The sequence below is a fragment of the Diabrotica virgifera genome, chromosome 10, assembly GCF_917563875.1.
Source record: "Diabrotica virgifera virgifera chromosome 10, PGI_DIABVI_V3a".
NCBI classification, from domain to species: domain Eukaryota; kingdom Metazoa; phylum Arthropoda; class Insecta; order Coleoptera; family Chrysomelidae; genus Diabrotica; species Diabrotica virgifera.
Window position 1 is genome coordinate 78,631,626 of NC_065452.1, and position 22,443 is coordinate 78,654,068.

At 37.2% G+C, this 22,443-nt stretch overlaps 1 protein-coding gene across 1 annotated transcript in view; it reads left to right on the forward strand.

Moving 5' to 3' along the window:
• The window catches only part of LOC114343637 (KICSTOR complex protein SZT2), a 997,370-nt gene that overhangs the window by 67,402 nt on the left and 907,525 nt on the right, over positions 1 to 22,443 (forward strand). Inside the window, exons 5-6 of the mRNA XM_050663023.1 lie at positions 21,521 to 21,685; positions 21,742 to 22,097. Of these exons, the coding sequence (XP_050518980.1) occupies positions 21,521 to 21,685; positions 21,742 to 22,097 (521 nt within the window). The remainder of the gene's footprint in view (positions 1 to 21,520; positions 21,686 to 21,741; positions 22,098 to 22,443) is intronic.

The following is a 22,443-nucleotide window of genomic DNA, read 5'->3' on the forward strand; positions in this document are numbered from 1 at the left end:
CTGGAATTGGGCGATAATAAAAGATTCACACAGAATATGGCGCTAAATTTCCACAAAAAGCTTTGGACTCATTGATGGATACATATGAACTACTTTTTAATAAATCCGTATTAAAAACTGAACTGGAAATGATTTTTTCTGCTATTCATCGTGAAAATTTTCACGATAAGAGTTTGTTAGAACTAATTAAAAGTATGTTTGACAACGAAACCAATGAAATTCTTCCAGAAAGCTACAAGTTATTTTGTTTACTTGCTACAATACCTGCAACAAGCGCTTCAGTTGAAAGAACCTTCTCTACTTTAAAGCGAATAAAGTCATCTCTTCTCGGTGTCTCTTCGAAATACAATGACGCAAAATCGGCTTTCATCACTGTCTACTGATTATAGAAAGAGAGAGACAACAGGGGTAAACAAGAGCAATATAAGCAACAGAGATAAAAAGAAAAGAACAGAAAAAGAGCGGCTGTGCGCGCGAGAGAACGGTCTGGAAAACGTGCTACGCGCGTAAGCCAAGAGTGGGTGTAGTTGGTAGGCATTGTAACACGGATTCATCCGGGGGTAAGGCCCCCATTGGGGGAACGGGGAACTGCGTTCGGATGTACTCCGTTTACTCTGAATCCAGCACACGCCAGGTACGATTCATCTTGTACGGTCTTTAGAAGATTCCCACTCCCACACAAAAAAATATGTATTACACACACTGGCGGCTATTTTTTTGGGGGGTCATGGATCTTGAGGGTGATTACTTTTCTCTGATGCAAGGTCACTTTTAGTTTTACCACCAATAGGATAAGTGGGTTTTCAAATATTTGGGGGAGGGGGATCATGACCCCGTGACCCCTTCCTCTGGATCCTCCACTGATTACACATAGCTATATGTAATTTGCTGGCTTGGCCTACCCAAAATTTTACCCCACCAGCCGCCACTGACGTTGACGTGGCTCTAAATGAAACGGTTCGTATAATATCGGGTTGCCCGAAACTGACACCTATCGAAGAGTATACCCCATAGCTGGGATTGCTCCACCATCTATCAGGAGGAAAGTCACGTCAGAGGTAGAACGAAAAAAGCAGGAGACGAACCGAAGACACCCCTTATATGACCACCAAACTCAGCCAAGTAGATTAAGATCTCGGAAAAGCTTTCTGAAAACATCAAGATCCATCCCCGAAGCGCCAGAGACGCGCCGAATACACCTGTGGCAAGCGTCAGCTACCGCAACACATTTTCCTCCCTAAGAGGAAATGGCTGCTGGACACAATTTACCGTATCTGACTTGGAAAGTGCTAAATAGACTAAGAACCGGCGTTTCACGTTGTGCTAGTAACCTGAAAAAATGGGGATACCAGGAGGACGATATCTGCGACTGTGGCGCTGTTCAGACCAGCCGGCATCTACTGTCATGCACAGAGATGAGAGAGACCTGTACAGAAGACTTAATTTTACCAAATGACAGGGTCATCTATGTGGCCAACCATTGGCAATATAGAATTTAAAGTTGTTGGTGTTCCGGAGACGGAAAGTAAGAAAGTAAGTAGCAGATGTTTTGACAGAAATAGCTGAAGAAAAACTGGGTAACAAAGAGCAAAATAGAAAGGAATGGATATCAGATGAAACTTGGAATCATATCGAGGAAAGAAAACAACGAAAAAAAGATATCTTGCAAGCAAGAACTGTAGAAGGAAGACGGACCGACAACAAGAATATGAAACACTAAATAAAGCAGTAAAAAGGAATGAAAGAAGAGACAAAAGAAGGTGGATTGAACAACTGGCAAAACAAGCAGAAACAGCTGCACAACATAACAGAACTAGAGAGCTATACCAAATTACCAGACGACTACCAAAAATTGGCCCAACTGTTCGAACATTGTAAGATCCAAAGACTGGCGAATTACTACAACAGATGACCAAGTAGAGAGATGGAAAGAGCATTTTCCGGAGATGCTAGGCACGCCCAGGGACAACACAGATGAAATTGTCGAAAACCCGCAGAATATAGACAGGTCCCCGGGAATCGATAACATTGCTGCCGAAATACTTAAAACTCATCCGCATCTAACTGCTAAACTTTTGCTCCCCATAATCCGAGAGGTGTGGGAAACAAACCACATTCCAGCGGGCTGGAAAAAAAGGTAACATTATTAAGCTTCCAAAAAAGGGCAACCTCACACTGTGAAAAAATTGGAAAGGAATAACCTTGCTTACCGCCATAAATAAAAGTTTCAAGACCATCATACTTAAAATATTAACAAACAAGGTTGAATTTCGAGCTAATCAAGCAGGCTTTAGACCAGAATCCTCCTGGATAGACCACTTAATACTGTGAGGGTAATAATTGAACAATCGGTTGAATGGAACACACATGGTTTTTGTTGATTTCGGACGTGTCTTTGACAGCTTCTCTCATGCTGCTATATGGAAAATTTTAGACCTAAGAAACGTCCTGCATAAAATAATTTCCCTTATAAAGTCACTGTACACTGAGGCGAAATGCAGCGTGACACACAATGGGATCAAAAATGACGAATTTGACGTACTTACTGGAGTCAGACAGGGATGCGTGCTTTCTCTGCTTCTTTTTAACATAGCTATAGACTATATTCTCTTCAAACTAGACTCCGACACAAAAGGGATACAATGCATAGACGTCAACCACACGCCTAGGCGATCTAGAATACGCCGATGATATCTGCCTATTAGGACAAAGGTTCCAAGATGTAGCGAACCAGTTGGAAACGCTTTCCACTGAAGCCAATAAAGTAGGTTTGAAAATTAATATTAGTAAAACCAAGTCCATGAGAATAAATGCAAGGAAAGACACGCTATTTACTATCGACAACATGCAGATTGAAAATGTGGAAAACTTTACGTATCTTGGAAGTGTCATAACAGAAAACGGAGGTACAGAAGACGATATTCGTATGAGGATACGAAAAGCTCAACAAGCATTCAGTATGCTCAACCCTGTTTGGAGGTCTGGCGAGTATTCTACAAGGATAAAGATCCGAATATTCCAGTCAGATGTCATGTCTGTTCTACTCTACGGATGTGAAACCTGGAAAGTGACAAAACCCTTAGAGACAAACTGCAGGTCTTTGTTAACAAATGTCTACGAAGAATTGTTCGTATTTGCTTGCCAAACATCATCAGTAACGAAGATCTACTACACCTGACCCAGTCCAGAAAGTGGGGTTGGATCGGTCACACTCCGAAAAAATAGTTCCAGTAATGCAAAGACTGCCCTAGAGTGGAATCCCCAAGGAAAAAGAAAAAGGGCCCAGCACAAACTTGGAGAAAATCCATCATGTACGAGATAAGAGGTCAAGGAAAGTCTTGGAATGAGGTGAAGGCCTTAGCTCGAAATAGACCCCGATGGCGCGTTTTCACTGAAGCTCTATGCTCCACTTAGGAGTTCAAGAACATTATATATATACTGCGCTCAAAAGAGCCCGAATCACCTAATTTATAAGTTCACTAATAATGTACACCTCAGCATAAAGGTTAATGCCTCTAGCAGAGTAACAAAAACTTTGTACACACTATTTGAAATATTGCAAGACTATTTGGAAATTCATTCAATTTGGCGGAATTTGAATAAACTTGTGCTTAAACTATTAATCACATTTAATTATATGTTTCACAATTATACACGGTAGTATCATTTGAATATCCAAAGAGATAGGTTCGCAAAAGCAGCTCTCTTATCTCCAGTGTTTTGGTTTATATTATCATTAGTGTTTTTAGTTTTCATTAGTAGCTTATTATAATTAATGATGTGAACTTTTGTTTGGACTAAGTTTACACAGTAAATTTAAATCTATAAATTGGATGTAAATAAATTAAATGAGTACAATGTTTCCAACCGGAAATGGACAGGGACAAAATATGAACTAACAACTCTTGCCCATAATGCAACCTACAAACTCAAGCAAGCAAGCAAGCAAGCAATTTGATTTAACCCTACTTGTGAGAGATGTCCACCCTATCGAAAGTACATTCGGGTGTAACAATTCATTGGGGCGAGGTGTTTTAACCCGAGTAAAAACAGCGATCACCCCACCTCGCTCCAATGCTCCAGGCCATCCCTTTCCCCCCCATAGCACGCTGATGGGCGATAGGGGCACAACTATCGTAGCCAAATGCTCTTCACAATGGAATCCTGGGTAATAAGATTCCAATATGGTGCCCTAATCTAATTCAAAACTAGGCCAGCGTGAAGCGCTCTATGCCTTTATCTTCTAATTACTTATCTGCGAACTAAAAATTGCTTGCTTGGGCCCCAAGTCATTGTACCAAGCCCAACGAGGTTCGGTCCAATGGCTTGATGCTTAAGTATTTTTTTGTTTTTTTATATTTTTTTGGTGGCTTGCGCCTTTTTTATATGTTTTTGTGGGCTGACTTTATTTGTGATCGTGGTGTTGGACCTACGCTTGGGTTACGTGTTTCTTCGGCATTCGGTATTTCGAGCTACGAACTATCTACTATTTTTATTTTACTTTTTTATTTTTCTTTATCTCATTTTCTTTCACTTTATTCTTTGTGTCTCTCTTTATTTACTTTATTTATTCAACTTTATTTTCTTTACTTTATTCCACTATTTGCTGTTTTGGACGTTTGTGCTTCCACCGGTGAATAGCGCCATACCCTAGCATCTCTCGCAGTATGGGGCTTGGATGGTGTTCTAGCTCCGCGAATTTGACCCTTGCCTTGTCTGTCATCATTTCTGTGACTCTCACCTGTTGTAGCTCTCTGAACAGGAATCTTTCTGCGACGTACTTCGGGACTTTGGCTGCTTCTCTTAGGCTGTTGTTGTGAACCGCTTGTATCTTCTTTTTGTGTGTCTTGCATACTTGTCCCCATGCGAGAGATGCGTATGTTAGTACCGGTAATATGATGCTGTTTATTAACCTTAACCTCATTTTTAATCTTAATTTACTTTTCCTGCCTGTGAGTCCTCTTAATGTTGCTCTTGCCATGAAGGTTTTCGGAAGGTTAATTCTTGGTCCATGATGACTCCCAGGTATTTGGCTTCGTCTTTCCACTCGATGGGGTTGTTTTGCATCGTCAGTTGTTCTTCTGGCTGTTGTCTTCCTTTCTTATACAGCACCGCTTGCGTCTTTTCGGAGTTGATGGCTATCTTCCACTTTATACTCCATTCCTCGATGTCTTCTAACGCTGTTTGTAGGTTGGTCACTGCTACATCTATGTTTCTGTGTTTGGCTGCTATCGCTGTGTCGTCGGCGTAGAAACTCATTAGGGTACCTGGTGTTCTTGGTACGTCCGCGGTGTATATTGTGTACAGCAGTGGTGACAGGACTGCTCCCTGTGGCACTCCAGCCTCCGGGCTTCCGAGCTCGGACAGGACTTGTCCTAACCGAACGCTGAAACTCCGGCCGCCCAAGTACGAAGAGATCAGCCTCGTCATCGCCCCGCTGTACCCGTAACCTCGCATTTTGTATATGAGTCCCTTATGCCATACTTTGTCGAAAGCTTTGCTTACGTCCAGGAATGCTGCTCCAGTGTGCTGCTTGTCGTTGAATCCAGCTGCTATGTACTCAGTTAATATGAGTACTTGTAGCTCGCTGGAGTGCTCTGCTCTGAATCCGAATTGAGCTTCAGGGATTATATCTAATCTGTTTGTTTCCGCTTGCAGTCTGCTGAGAATAATTCTTTTGACTATCTTGCTGATCGCTGGGAGTAAGCTGATTGGCCTGTAATTCTCCGGGAATGTGTGATTCTTGCCAGGTTTTGGGATCATGATGACATGGGCTTCTTTCCATCTGTTTGGGAATATTTTAAATCTCAGTATCGCGTTCACTATGTTTGTTAAATACACTATAGCTCTTATAGGTAAGTACTTTAGGGCTCTATTTGTTATTTGGTCTAGACCAGGCGCTTTTCTCGGTGAACTGTTTTTTATGTGTTCATTTATTTCTTCCGGTGATGTTGGGGGGATGATATCTTCTGGATCCTCTCGTATTTCTTCTTGCTCTTCGACTTCTTCCATGAAGTCTACGTCCTCGTCTGGATTGTAGTTTAACCTGCATTCTCTTTCGACTGTGGACCTCATCACCTCTGCTTTTTCTTCTATGGTGTATACCATGAGGTTTTCTCCATGTAATGGGGGATGGGTTTTCTATCGCTTCTTATTATTTTCTGGAGCTTCCAAACATTTTTCATGTTTGAGTCTAGTTCTTCCATCTCTTGTACGTAGTTATCCCATTTTTCGCTGCGGTGTTGTCGAAAAGCCGTTTTGACCTCTCTGTTTAATGTGTTTGCCCAGGTTTTATCTACTCGGTTTCTTGTTCTTCTGGCTATTTGCTTCGCTCTGTTTTTTCCCTTATCAAGTCTTGTACTTCTTGTGGTATGTCTTTAAACTTTCCCGTGTGGATCTTAACTTCTTCTTCTGTTGTGCTGTTTCTAATTGCTTCTTGGATGATGTTTTCTAGCTCTAGGACTTTTTCTTCTAATTGTTGTGGGTTATTTATAACTGGCACTATATTTATTCCTTCACTCACTAATCTTTTATAATTTGTCCACTTTATTTTCTTTTTCACTCTTTTCGGCGGGTTTGTTTCTTCCCATGTTCCTAGCTCCAGTAGAATGGGGTTGTGGTCTGATGTTCCTTTGTTTAGGGTGAGTAGTTTTGCTTGTAGTCCTAGGTTTTTAGAAACAACGATGTCTATGTGGGTGGAAGGTCCATTTCCTGGAAAATGGGTTGGTTCTTCGGGGCCCATTGCCACTGTGTCTTCGTTATTCTCTAAATAGTTGTTTAGTAGTCATCCGTTTCTATTCGTAGCTGTATTGTTCCAATTTGGAAATCTCGCATTTAGGTCTCCTATTATTATCGATGTTTCGGCGATGTTTAGGAACGCATCTAGGTCATCGTCCATTAGTGGGTCTTGCGGTCTTACGTAGGCTGATGTTATTCTGACTGCTCCTTGCCTCATTTTCATTTCTTTTGTAGTTGCTTCCATGTTTACCAGTCGTGGAGTCGTGAATCTTGTGTGTTTAATTCCCTTCTTAACTAGAATGGCCGTTCCCCCTGATCTTCTTGTGAGGTCGTTCCTATATACATCGTACCCAGGAAACTTTAGGTTGAAGTTGTTGGTAAGCTTTGTTTCCTGTATTGCTACGATGTCCATCTCGTATCTGTTGGCGAGTTCGTCCATGATGTTTTGGTTCGTTAATATGCCGCCCGGATTCCAGGAGCCTATCCTCAAGTATCCCCTATCTGCATCCATTAGTTCCGCGTCTGCCTGGTGCCTTGGATCACTTCTTGGGCTACCTTAGTCACTATATTGGTTACTAGTCTGACTAGGTCGTCTTGGTCTTGGGGGATCGCTGTGGTGTTCTGAGTTTGTTTGGCTTGCGTGGCTTGGGCGTAGGATACCCCGGTTGCCTGCTGTTGTCTGTTGGTCTGTTGTTGTGGCCTCTGTGGTGGTGGTCTTCCCCAGGTTGGGCACCTTGGGCATCCTCTGTAGTTTGCGGGGTGGCTTCCATTGCAGTTTGCACATGTTGCCTTTTCTGCTCTTGGTCGCTTGCATTGCTTCGTGGGGTGATCTTCGCCGCATTTCACGCACCTCGGGTCCTTGTGGCACGCATTCTGGGCATGGTGGTAACCCTGGCAGTTGAAGCACTGCGTTGGTCCTGTCTCTTTGCGTAGGTCCTCTACCACGACCTTCATATGACACAAATTAGAGATCCGCTTAGCCTTTTCAACATCCTTGTGATCCAGAGTCAGGATAAACATAGGGAGACTTCTTCTGGGGCCGGCTCTAGATGTCATATTCACTGCGGAGTGAATGACTATCTGATGCTGGTCTTGCATCTCTTCTTTGATTGCCTTTTCGGTGGTATTTGTGGGCAATCCTCTTAAAACCACTCTGTTGTAGCCTTATATGTGTGTCTTTGCATACTCTTCTACAATCCTCACCATTTTTCTGTAATCTTCCGGGCTTTTCGCCTGGATGAGTGTTTCCCTACCACTTCTAGATATTTTGTTTATCGTGTAAACCTTTTGCTGTTGGGCTATGGTGAGGATAGCCCCTGTCTCGCTTACGCTCTGTCATTTGATTACAGGCGGCTTTCGGTGTGGTGTTGTCTGTTGTCCAGGCAACACGGTGATCTCTTCGTTCTGGTTCGTTTCCATGTCCTCTGTCTCTGTATCGTTTGGCTATGGCAAGGCAAGCGTATCCCCATTTGCGTTTGTCGCTGGGGGGACTGGATCGTCTGTTTGTGGATCGGTTCTGCTGGTCCTCGTGGTAGGATGAGCATTGGGGGAGAAACGGCCCTCAAGGCGTCATCTGCTTTCTGTTCCCATGACCTTGCCTCGTCTTTAGAGATGTTGGTTGCCAGTGGTGGGAAGTCCTCTTTTTTCTTTTTTGGCTGTGGCTTCGGTGACTTTTCGGTCGCTGTCTTCTTTTTCGTCTCTGGCTTCGGTAGTTTTGATGGGGCCTTTGCCTGTTGTTGGCATTTGCTGTCCGCTGGGCTTGGCTTTTGTACCGTGTTCTGGGCTTCCATCAGTTCGTTGAACCGGTCGTCTATCCGGTCCACCACCTGCTTGTGGGACTTGACCATCGTGTCTTTCAGCTCCGCTATTTCGGACCTCAGACGGGCTATCTCTTCGTCCTTTTTCTTCAGTCTTTCTTCGTACTGAGCCTCTCTTTTTTGGGTAGCGTGATGCAGATCTTGTAGCAACACTTTTAGGGCTGCTAGTTCTTCATCTTTTTTGGCGATACTTTCGTCGTCACTCTCATTTACGGTCCTAGCCCTTTTCGTTGTTCCTCTGTCTGCCTCGCCGGGGACTTCTTCCTCCATGGCCTCTACTTTCGGGTTGTCCTTGTTCTTTTTCTCGTCGCCTTTTTCCTCCCATTTCTTCTTGGTCTTTTCTTTCTTCTTCCCTCGCCTAGGGATTTTAAATTCCCCGTCTTTCTCTCTTCTTTCATTGTCTTCTGGCCGCTGGTCATCTACGGTCGAGTAACCGTCGGTTTCCTCATTTTGCAGCTCCTGAAATAGGTGAAGATCCACTTTGCGTGAATCTTCATATGTTGGCGGAGTGGCGATAGGGAGGGGGATGATCGAGACCTAGCTCGATCAATCGTCGGGGGGCGAAATGTCCTAATTTGGACGAGCCTTTTTTGCAGCCGACTGGCCCGACGCCAGCTCGGTTTCAGGGTCAGCTTCCCTGGACCTATCGCGGCTGTGATCACTTACCCAGACAGAACTGGGTAAGGGTTCCTCTTGCTGTTCTCGTCCTACTGACCCAAGGGCCGGGGCTGCACGATGTAAGTTTCTTAAAATACTACACCTTGCAGTGTCGATACCCTAACGGTGGCACAGTAGGAACCCCGAACGGGCTCGCGAGGACGAGACCGTTTTGCTTTTTCTGCTAGCTAATCCTAGCTGTGGCGTCTCAGAAAATTCAATAAAAATAAAGTTTCCTAAGGTCACCACATCCAGAAGATTAGCCTTTGCCTCTGCTTCTCGCCTCAGAGAGTAAGAAGCGCTCGACTGCTGCCGTGCTTACATTCACGGCTGAACTAAAAAGTTCAGCATTCAAACCACTCCTACTCCGTCGGCTTTCTCTCTGCTGCTCTTCGACTCCGCTGCACGTCTCCTCTAGCCGGTGACTGGCACCGGACTCAACTAAAAAAACTAGGGTACATCAACCTACAAACTCAGTACAGATATCACAGATTTATCAAAATCAAATAAGCCAACAAAATTCGAATATGCATCTACCACTAATGCAACAACGATTCTGAAGAATGGAGTTCCAATGAATAAACTGATGATAACCAAGCTAGCAAAACTCACTCATGGCAAACTGTAGGTAACAAACAAAAAAGATTACGACGTCAAACGTCTAAGGAAAATCCAAAACAAATGAAAATATCCAACAGATTTCAAACTCTCCCTACTGATGATAGCGGAAATAATCCTGATAATAATCCAAGTAACAAAAATAATAATGAAGTTAAACCCCCGCCTATATGGTGTAACCGACTACAAAGCTATGGTACAAAATATATCTAAAGCCGCTGCTACAGAATCTTATATCGCCAAAGCAATGGCTAATAACATAATAAAAATAAATCCAAAAACCTCGGAAACCTATAGAAGTCTGGTACATTACTTAAGAGAAGAACAAATTGTCCACCACACATACCAGTTGAAGGAAGAAAGAGCGTACCAGGTAGTTATAAGAGGTTTACACCATTCAATACCTACATCTGAAATAAAAGCTGAACTTGAAAAACAAGACCATCGAATAAGAAATGTCACAAATATTATGCGCAGGGTTAGTAAGGAACCACTTTCATTACACTTCGTTGACCTAGACCCTCAGAGCAATAATAAAGATATATTCAATATAGAATCCCTAAACCATATCAAAATCAAAGTCGAAGCCAAAAACAAAAAGAACCATCATACAGTGTACACGTTGCAAGAATATGGATACAGCAAAACATATTACAGAAAACCCTACAATTGCGTAAGCTGCGGAGGATCCCATGACACAAAAAGCTGCCGAAAATCTAAAAACACTCCTGCAAGATGCGCATTATGCAATGGTAAACACCCGGCCAATTATAAAGGATGTACTGTCTATCGCGATTTAATTAAAATAAAATACAAAAATAAAGAAACTCGAATAGCTAATCAAAATCCAGCTGCTCCCAATGCCTCGCAAGTCCAGGTTACAGATGTTAAAAACTATAGATTTAAGTTAGTTGTTTTATTTGTTAGACTTTGTAACTAGGCACACGCCACCCTTAGATGTATTCAATTTTTGTATTTTGTCAACCTGACAGAACTCTCTTGTGTCATCCACGATTAAAAGCAGTCTCAAAATTTGCCATGCTGATTTTTATTTGCAAATTATATCAGAAACAACGTTGAACTAGCAATAAAAAATACAGTCCACTTCAAGAACAATTTAAGCAAAAATTACAAACATAATTTATATACAGTGTGTCTGCATAACTTGGAACCATATGGAAAACTTTTTTATTATCAATTTTACGAAAATAAGTTATTTATCATAAATTGCTCTGCATGGTCTAAAACCTAAGATTCAATCATCAGATATAAAATTTTATTAACAGTATACGAGGTATGTCAAAAAATATGAATTTCGCTCAAGAGGAAAGTATATTTCACAATATCGAATATTTTTATTAAGAAAAGTTGTTTGCAGTACTATTTAAACTTCTGTGGAGAGCGGATGTGTTTAAAATATTTCTTTTCGCTAAAATAATTACCGTTATCAAATTCACATTAGAAGCTAGTTATCGCTTATTAAGTATTTCAGGTGATACGAATAAATGTGATATTTTGGTTAAATTATTTTAAAACTTTTTAAACTTTATAAAACATAAAATAATAATATTTACGTTTAATAAATAAATAAATAGTGTGGTGAATAAGGTGTAATAAAGGCCGATGAACCACCCCTTGACAAAGGGGGAACAGTGGATAGTGGAGGAGACAATGTAGATATGGTTATGGACAACACTACGACAACCAGCAATCAAGATGGTAAAAATGCATCTGATAAAGATAAGGAGACACTTTCAGATACCAAGCAAAAAAGTAAGGTTTTCAATACACAAAAACCGAACCTGTATTCAGATTTTATCTATGTTTTTATTGAAAGCACCAATAATGATCTTGCAATAGGAAAATTGCATCCTATGGCAGTTGGCCATGTGCTCCATAAAAAATTAAATGTTCAAAATATTGCAAGAATTGATAGAGAAGGGAAAAACAGAATCAGGGTTCAACTAAAAATAATTAAAGATGCCAATAAACTAGTAGCTAATGAGCAGTTAAAAAACTAAAATCTAATTGCTTATATACCAAATAATTCTTTATCGAGGAAGGGGGTTGTTAAAAATGTTGGTACTGCTTTTGATGAGCAATATCTTTTTACAAATTTTCTATCTCCAGTAACTATTACCGAAATTCGGAGAATCAAGCGAAAGGTCATTTCTGATGGAGAAACAATATTTGTCCCTCGACAAACAATCATAGTCACCTTCAAGGGTAACACGTTACCCTCAAACATCTTCATTAATTCGGTATCTTGCCCTGTTGAACCTTATATTCACAGTGTTACCCAATGCTACCGGTGTCTTAAATATGGTCATGTAGCGAAGCAGTGTCGTAGTACATTGGCTCTTTGCCTAAACTGTGGTAAAACAAAAGATAACACTCATTCATGTCGGGATCCACAGGATAATTGTTGTATTTATTGTAAAACGAATTCACATAAATCAATCTCTAAATCTTGTCCAACACATATAAAACAAAGTGAAATAAAGAAAAAAAATGGCTGAAGAGAATTTAACTTTTACGGAAGCAAAAAATTTAAATAAAACATCATATACTTCTACATTAAAAGTTAACAATAAATTTCAAGCTCTATCTTACTTATCAGAGGAAGAGTTTCCCCTTTTGCCTACACGAAGACATAACATCAAAAATCCTAGACAACCAGTTTCATCTCAGTCAACTAATCCTGTTACTTTACAAACAGCTCGAAATCGCAATGCTTCAACTCAGATCGAAACAGTTAACAAGAAGCGAAAACCAAATTCTCCCATTCAAATATCAAATTCCCCTCCAATATTCCCATTTAAATTTGGACCCGAGAAACCTATTAATATACCACCAAGAGAACATTTTGAAACTGATATGTCAGATGAATTTATTAAAGGATTTTTCACGGTGTTACAGAAAGTATTAAGTGAAGTAAAATCTTTTGAAGAACTTACAGCCATTGATGCAAATTATATTAAAAATATTGCGTATAATTGTAATGAAAGTATATCTGACGATGACGACATATACTAACTTCAATCAATTAAAAATTTGTCAGTGGAACGCACGTTCCGCTGTATCCAATAAACATAGCTATTAGTAAAAATATTATCAGATTATGATGTTGATATTGCTCTAATATCAGAAACATGGTTTAAACCAAAAGTAACTTATTAGTATTTTAGTATTTCAGTATTTTATGGATATTCTATTGTGCGAATAGATAGGATAGATGGTACGACAGGTGTCGCTATTCTTGTAAAAAATAATATTAAATCCAAAGAAGTATTTATTAATAATATGCAATTAGATGGTATGCAAGTCTGTGCAGCAGAAATTTTTGTTTCTAAAAATCTATCCATTACTTGTGTTTCGGTGTATTGTCGTCCAAATGTCTCAATTACTGTTGCACAGTATTTCCAATCTTTTTAATAACATAAATGGTACATCAATAATTGGAGGAGATTTTAATGCGCACCACGATCTATGGGGCTCATATAAAATCAATCAATCTGGAAAAAATATTGTAAATGCATTAAATCAAAATAATCTGGTAATTTTAAATGATGGGTCACCTACAAAAATATCTCGGTCGGGTCAAAGCTCTTCTGTCGATTTATCACTACTATCGCCGGACATCGCTGATAAAACTAACTGGAGGGTGGTAACAGATACTCTTGGATCGGATCATTTTCTCATTCTTATGGAACTCAATATATTGAGGGAACAGTTTAGTAACACAATACAACCAAAAACTAAATGGAACACTAGAAAAGCTAACTGGATGGAATACGAACGAACTGGCATTTTATATTTCAGTAATAAACCGGAACTACTAAATGCAAATGATAAATATAAATATTTCATGGAAGGCATTAAATATGCCGCTACATGTTCAATCCCAATCAATAAGCCTTTCAAAAAAGCTAAATTGCCACCCCCGCGTTGGTGGGGTAATGACTGTGATAAAGTCGTTTTTTATAGAAAAGAAGCATTAAAAAAGTATATTAACAACAGTAATATGGAAAATGATATACACATGTTAAAGAAAAAATGGCTGCAGCAAAAATTTTTTTAAAGAACAAGGCTAAGGAATACTGGGTTAACTACTGCGCTAAACTTAACAAAAATACCCCGTCTAAGTAAATATGGCAACAGGAAAAAAAGATGCAAAGAATTCCTTCACCTTCCCCTAAATGTACTAACTATGAATGGATAGACACTTTTTTGCAAAATATCACCCCATGTTCAGCAGATCAGGAAGTAAAGGATTTAGTAGAAAATGCTGATGTTCAAAATGATTTATTTAATTTTCCTTTGAAATTTACGGAACTACAATTTGCATTAAAAAGAACCAAGAATACAGCTCCAGGTATGGATCAAGTTACATACGATATGATATGGAGTTTACCAACTGTCGGTAAATTATTTCTTTTTAGAAATTTTTAATGATATTTGGTTATACAACGAAGTCATTGAGGAATGGAAAAAGGTTGTAGTTGTACCAATCCCCAAAACACAGAAAAATCCCAACCTTGCATAATCTTATCGGCCGATTTCCTTGTTATCCTGTGTCCTGAAAACTTTTGAACGGATTATTAAGCACCGGTTAGAATTTCATTTGACTAGCACTGCTTTTTTTCCTTTGGAATATTTTTTTTTAAAAGGGTTTAGTACTATCGACGCAGTATCTTATTTAACAACAGACATTAAGTTATGTTTTTCAAATAACTATTATTTAGGTGCTGCATTTCTCGATATAAAAGGTGCCTACGATGCAATTAATATCATTATGTTAAGAGAAAAATTGCTTCAGGCAGATGTTCCTCCAAGAGTATGTAATGTCTTGTATAATTTTCTCACACAAAGAAAAGTTTATGTAAGGTCGAACAACAATTCTATAATAGGTCCCAGACGATCATCCACAGGTTTACCACAGGGCTCTGTTATCTCTCCCCTTTTGTTTAATATTTATACAAAAGAAATACACGATGGAAATAATAATTATAATATTATACAGTACGCTGATGATTTTGTCATTTATAACACTAATAAAAAATTAGAAGCAGGCATAACTGAGCTCACGTCACATATACAGCTAACTACTTTGAAATTTGAATCGTTAGGTTTTTCCTTATCCCTCAAAAATCTAATGTTACCATCTTTACAAGACATAATCTGCCAATATTGATAATATTAATGTAAATGGTACACTATACCCAGTAACCATTAAGGTAACTTATCTTGGAATTATTTTTGACAAGAAGCTTAGCTGGAAACCATTTATACAAAATATAGAATCAAAATGTTTAAAAGGTATAAATTTTTTAAAATTCATAAGAAGAACTTTTTGGGGAGCAGATCCACAATCGTGTTTAACTTTCTACAAAGCATTTATTAGGTCCATCCTGGATTACGGATGTACGTTGTATGGATCAGCCAGTCCTTACACCCTAAAACGATTGGAAATAATTCAAAATACTTTCCTAAGACTCTGTTTAGGTGCAGTGTGTTCAACGCCTGTGGAACCTCTTCGGATTGAAGCACTAGAACCACCATTATTTTTGCGGAGGGAGTGGTTGTCAGAAAAATTTATTATTAAGTCTTCTTTTAAAAATCCTACTCTGTTACATAAAATAGCTTAACCACGACTTAACAAACAAATATTGGTTAAAAAAACCTTCTCCTCCATTATGTATGGCTTTTAGAAATACAAGTCCTCACAATAGTGCTTTAAAAAGACCTATTTCGGTCGATAAATCTGAATTCTTTGATATGTTGGAACCAACAGCAATTAATATTCCTGTATACCATGAAAATTTGTTGATAAGTAAAAATACTCTAAGCGCCTGCATAGCAAATCTGCCAGATTTTCTGGAAATATATACCGACGCATCAAAACAAAATGACGGTACGGGGTGTGCATACTATATACCATCAACAAACGTTCAAGAAAAATTCAAACTAAATAACAGTACTTCCATTTTTTCTGCAGAAGCGATTGGTATTATTAAAGCCTGCGAGTATATCGAAAAAAACAAGTTAAAAAATATACATCTTTTGAGTGACTCCTTATCGGTTCTTAAATGCATCGCTAACCCAATTAATGTGGTGGATACTGATATAAATCCTTTTATTAGAGAATTAAAATTAAAAATTCATAAATTACGAAAAAGTCAATACGAATTAAAATTCACTTGGGTAAAAGCTCATATAGGACTTCGTGGAAATGAAGTTGTAGATTCCTTAGCCAAAGAAAGCGTCACAACTGGACAGTATATGGAGAACACTTTAGGAGCTCAAGAATATTTAACAATATCTAAAAGTAATTTTAAATGAAAATGGGAATTTCATTGGAAAAAATATTGTTGTAATTTACCCACACGATACACACTGTTACATTCAAGTATTCCGACAGTGTTGTGGCACCAAGAGTATGATTTTACAAGGAATGCTATTGTGACCATTTGTAGGCTTAAATTCGGAAATGCAAATTTTCCTCAACATTTATATAGAATCGGTGTAGTCAATACCGAACTTTGTGAACCTTGCAATGTGGTGAGCGACTTAGATCACATTTTTTATGATTGCAGTAAATTTGAAATACAAAGACAGGAATTAATAGTTTATTATTGCAAAACTTATACCCCCTTTCAATCTAGTCCATTTACTATCATTAAATATGTATCAGGTATACAAAATTATTCTTAAGTTTATTAAAATGTGTAACTTGAAACTTTAGTGTAGGTGTTCAGCTCGTTACCTCTGTTATATCGCCAAATATTTTACCTATTTACCTATACTTTCCGTGGTCTACCCTTTCTATCTGTGAGTCACCTTGAATGACCCCTAGGTGCGAAAAGTAATCCTAGTTCCTCTCCCCATCGTAGTTCTTCTTTTAATTTCCAGAATAGTAGTGTAGTTAGTTTAGTTAGAATAGGTTACACATTTGCTACTGGCTGAAGCCATGAGCCCGAAGGCCAAAAAAAAAACAAAAAGTTATTTGGAATTAAACATTATGTTATAATATGCAATTATACTCTTCTAATTAAAAAAACAAATTTTTTTCAAATTACGGATACCCAACTTTATTTATATTACGATAACTCAGTTATTAGTAATTTTACGAAAAAAAGTTATTCTTTATAAAAAGGTCTACGTAGTCTAACGACTAAGATGCAATTATAAGATATCAAATTTTATCAATTTTATACGAGGTATGTCAAAAAATATGAATGTCGCTCAAGAGTAAAGTACTTTTATTTTTCACAATATTAAAAATTGTTATTTTAAAAAGTTGTTCGTAATTTAAAACTATGTTTTAATATGCAATTATGTCCTTCTACTTGAAAAATAAAGGTTTTTACTCTTAGCGAAATTAATATTTTTTACATACCTCGTATAAAATTGATAAAATTTGATATCTTACAATTGCATCTTAGTTGTTAGACTATTCAGACCTTTTCATAAAGAATATCATTTTTTTGGAAAATTAATAATAACGGAGTCATCGTAATAAAAGTAATGTTGGGTATCCGTAATTTGAAAAATTTCAATTTTTTTTCAATTAGAAGAATGTAATTGCATAATATAACATAATTTTTAATTCCAAACAACTTTTCTTAATAAAAATTTTCGATATTGTGAAATATGAAGGTACGTTCCTCTTGAGCGAAATTCATATTTTTTGACACACCTCGTATACTGTTGATAAAATTTGATATCTTATGATTTAATCTTAGGTTTTAGACCATGCAGAGCACTTTATGAAAAATAACTTTGATGATATTGATAAATAAATTGATAATAAAAAAGTTTCCCATATTTATGGTTCCAAGTTACGCAGATACACTGTATAACATAAGAACTCTTATGTCATCCACGATTAAAAGCAGTCTCAAAATTTGTCATGCTGATTTTTATTTGCAAATTATATCAAAAACAACGTTGAACTAGCAATAAAAAAAATGCAGTCCACTTTAAGAACAATTTACGCAACAATTACAAACATAATTTGGTTAATTAACAAATTATGTTTGTAATTGTTGCTTAACTAATTTGCTTAATTAACAAATTATGTTTGTAATTGTTGCTTAAATTGTTCTTGAAGTGGACTGTATTTTTTTATTGCTAGTTCAACGTTATTTTTGATATAATTTGCAAATAAAAATCAGCATGACAAATTTTGAGACTGCTTTTAATCGTGGATGACATAAGAGAGTTGGTTTAAAATTAATTTTAAACCAAATTACAAACATAAATTATGTTTGTAATTGCTGCTTAAATTGTTCTTGAAGTGGACTGTATTTTTTTTTATTGCTAGTTCAACGTTGTTTTTGATATAATTTGCATAAAAATCAGCATGACAAATTTTTACAAAATTTACAAAATAATGTTCTTTCTTATGCGCAAGCCCTAAATTTTCAAAGCAGAGAAGCTTACAAATTTTCTAGGTGAATTTAAGAACATGTTTTCTCAATTACTAAATCAGAATAGCATGATTCTAATCATGCTTACAACAATAATAAATAATGGCTGAATAATGGCTTCCTCATTTTTCATCCATTTCATCCTACAGTCTTATATTTCTAATAAAATGCAAGGTACTATCTTAAAACTGAAAACTTTTGACTGGCCATTGACTATTGCAGCAGTATACAGTCAACCACGTCATGCTGTATCATCGGAAGAATATACGGATTTCCTCCACTTTCTTGGCTCAAGATTTATAGTGGCAGGAGATTGGAATGCTAAGCATATTGCGTTTTGATCAAAATTAGCGACTCCTAAAGGCCGATCACTATATAAAGTAATTCAACAAAACAATCTAAACATCTTATCAACTGGACAACCTACCTACTGACCATCAGACTTACAAAAAATCCCAGATTTGTTGGACTTCGCTGTAACCAAAGGCATATCTGATATATACAGCACTATTGAATCAAACTTTGATTTATCATCAAACCTCAGTCCTATTATCATAACTATCAGCACTCATTATCATAAAAGCAATATGGAAAAAATAAACACCTAAACTATGTACTAAAGGAACTGTCTGACAATTGTTCCAAGATATTCTAGATGAAAAAATCAGTCTTAATCACCGCAAAAGATGAGAAAGAAATAGAAGAAGCCGTACAATACCTAACACATAATATCCAGTGTGCCTCATGGACAGTTACTCCCGAGTGTCATAAAAGGGAACAAAACAAAATAAACATACCACTAGGCAAATAATTATGAAAAAAGGAAGAGCTAGACGACCCTGGTAAATAACCAGAAATCCGATAGACAAATTAAACCTAAATAAGCTAACTCACAGACTTACGGCAAAGGTACAACAGGTAAAAAATGAGAGCTTCCACTCATACATTACGTAGTTATCCCCAGACGATCACTTTATGGAAAGCAACAACAAAATTTAAACGACCAATCATAAGCATCCCTCCCATAAGAAAAACTCATAAAACATGGGCACAATCTAACCCTGAAAAATCTGAAGTTTTGGACCTAACAGATGTTTTCAGTATCATCGTCCAACAAAACAATAATGATCATGACGTTAAAGACTTCTTAAATGCTCCCTACCAATTATCGACTCCTATAAAACCCTTCTCTCCCACAGAAGTACTATAAGAAATAAAATGATTAAACCCATGTAAGGCACCTGGACACGATTTAATAGTAGGAGATATTTTGAAGAACTTGTCACGAAAAGCAGTAGTCCTGCTGACTATCATATACCATATAGTATACTAAGGATTGGATACTACCCCATCCAACGGAAAATGGCACAAGTCATCATGGTAGCCAAACCTGGTAAGCCGCCAATCGAAACCAACTCATATCGGCCGATCAGTTTGTTACCACCAATGTCAAAAACATTTGAAAGACTCTTACTTAAAAGAATAGAAGAAACGGTGCTTCTAAATGAGATTATATCGGATCATCAATTTGGATTTAGAAGGAAACATTCAACAATACAGCAGTGGCATCGAATAGTTAATAAAATAAAAACTAGTTTAGAAGGAAGAGAATACTGTGCTTCAGTGTTTTTAGATGTACCACAGGCATTCGATAGAGTATGGCACGATGGACTACTTTATAAATTAAAAACTGTTTTACCTGATCGATTTTACATTATCTTGAAATCGTATTTAAATGATAGAATACTTTCAAGTGAAAATAGATGATGATCTATCAAGTTATAAACCTATAAAATCGGCAGCTCCTAAGGGTAGCGTAGTTAGCCCTTTTTTGTATCTAATTTTTACTGCAGACCTCCCACAAACCGACAATATTATAACAGCTACATTTGGAGATGATACTGCAATAATAACCTCAGACATGGACCCGACGAGAGCGTCTGAGAAGCTGCAATACCACCTGGATATCCTTTCTAGATTTAGATCTAGATCCTTTCTACATAAATGGAAAATAAGTGTTAATACCGATAAATCCGCCCAAATAACATTTACTACAAGAAGAAGCAGACCGCCTCAAGTTACCATAAATAACAACCCTATCCCCGTAAAAACTGTGGTAAAATATCTTGGACTTCACTTGGATGAGAAACTGACATAGAAGACACACATAAAAGCAAAAAGAAGCTAACTTAATCTGAAAATTAAAAATATGTACTGACTTCTCAATAGGAAGTCCAAACTATCACTTGAAAATAAACTGACCATCTACAAAAATATACATATACTAAAGCTAATTTTGACATGTGGTATTTAGCTCTGGGGATGTACCAAGCCATCAAATACGAAAATATTACAGTCATTTCAGTCCAAGACATTTCGTATGATATCTGGAGCACCTTGGTATGTAACAAATCTAACCTTACATAGCGATCTAAAAATCGCATTAATAAAAGATGAAATATCGTCTACACTGAATAAATACAAAGAACGAACATCAGATCATGACAATCTGTTCATAAGAACCCTATTCGATCAACCCTTAGAAGATAGAAGATTGAAACGAATCTGGCCAGAAGACCTACTTGAGTATCTGTACAGAGAGCCATTGCTGAATGGTACCCGGCACATGCATACTACAAAATATAAACTATTTACTTATTACTGAGATTTATCACAATATTATTTACTTATCACAATCTGAGATTGTGAGTACTAAGAACCATTTCTTGTACCTTTTCATATATGAAGGAAAACGAAATGTGATTGAATATTGTAGAACCTTTCCGTTTTCTATTTCGTCGTCTCTTTGCCTTGTAAATGGTAGAAGGCAGAGATGCAGGATGTTAACAACGAATGGTTCTAATAAGGAAGGTTTCTAGATTTAAATTAGTCTATATTATTATTTTTAATAATGTATTCTGTATCTGAGACCTTCCTATTTTCTATTTTCTTTAATAGATGTCGTTGCAGCGTCCTCAAAGGGGATTTCAATCTATCTTTGAAATTTCCCTTAAATAGGCAATTTGGTTTTGTGTTGATTCAGAGGCGGGTAAGCATCTGTACTGACGACGGTGATACCAGAAACAGCGCTGTCTGCAGATTATGCCTTGCCTCTATGAGCCCTCATATTCACAATGATTGAAGTGAAATCACTATTTCGACCATATATATTTCTTTAGGGAGATATACATAATATATATTTAGTATAATTAGATTTACGATGATCAAAGTATTTATTTTGTTTTTGTGCATTTGTAGATTTTAATTTACACATACAATTGGGCTAAAGAAATAATAGACAAACTTTATACAAGCTGTTCAAATCTAGGATCATGGCTTTGCGTACGGTCTTGTTTACTGAATTCTATCACCTCTCAAAAGTTGGGAATATTTCATAACCAGCCCCTTACAAGGAAAGTATTTGTAAGTATATATTAATTAAAGATCTTTAAAATAAGTTTAGAGAATAACTTTTTCAGATGATTCCCAATAATCCGTATGCTAGTTTATTAGGCAATATTGATGCAACGACAACATTTCCAAAAGATCATTCTCTTAAAAGGCAACAGTTGAGTTATAACTTGCCTGCTACTTTAGAAGCTTTTAGGGACAACTTTAAAGCCAGTAAATTAGCATCTACAGATCCTGTTGTTACATTTACATCAGAAATTGGTGAAATGAAGACGATAGAAAAGAGAAATAGAGAAGAACTGAAAACTCTTCACGCTATGTATCAATCTAGAACTAGTACTACCAGTGTGCCGCAGATATTTCTGTTATTACAGAACTCCAGAATTGTTCATTACTGTCATACACCTTTGTTGTTTCTGTCTAGGTAAGTAATTATATTCGGTTAATATTAATTTAATAATTATTATTATTAAATTATATAGTAATTTATTTCGTATAAATATTATTTTATACCGAAACTATACTACGAGTATGTACTATATTTAGGGATAACGGATATTAACCACAATTTCAGTTTAAAATACGTTTATTCAACCTTTTTTTACATTGGTCCGCATGTATATTTATTTCAGCTTCTCTTTACCTTTAGACACCGGCTTTAAGTTGTTTTTTAAAATGATGATGACACAATAAGGATTTTCCACGGAAGCATCCATAAGTTTGATAATGATTCCTTCCGACCACTCCATTACTAACAAATGCGCCAGTTG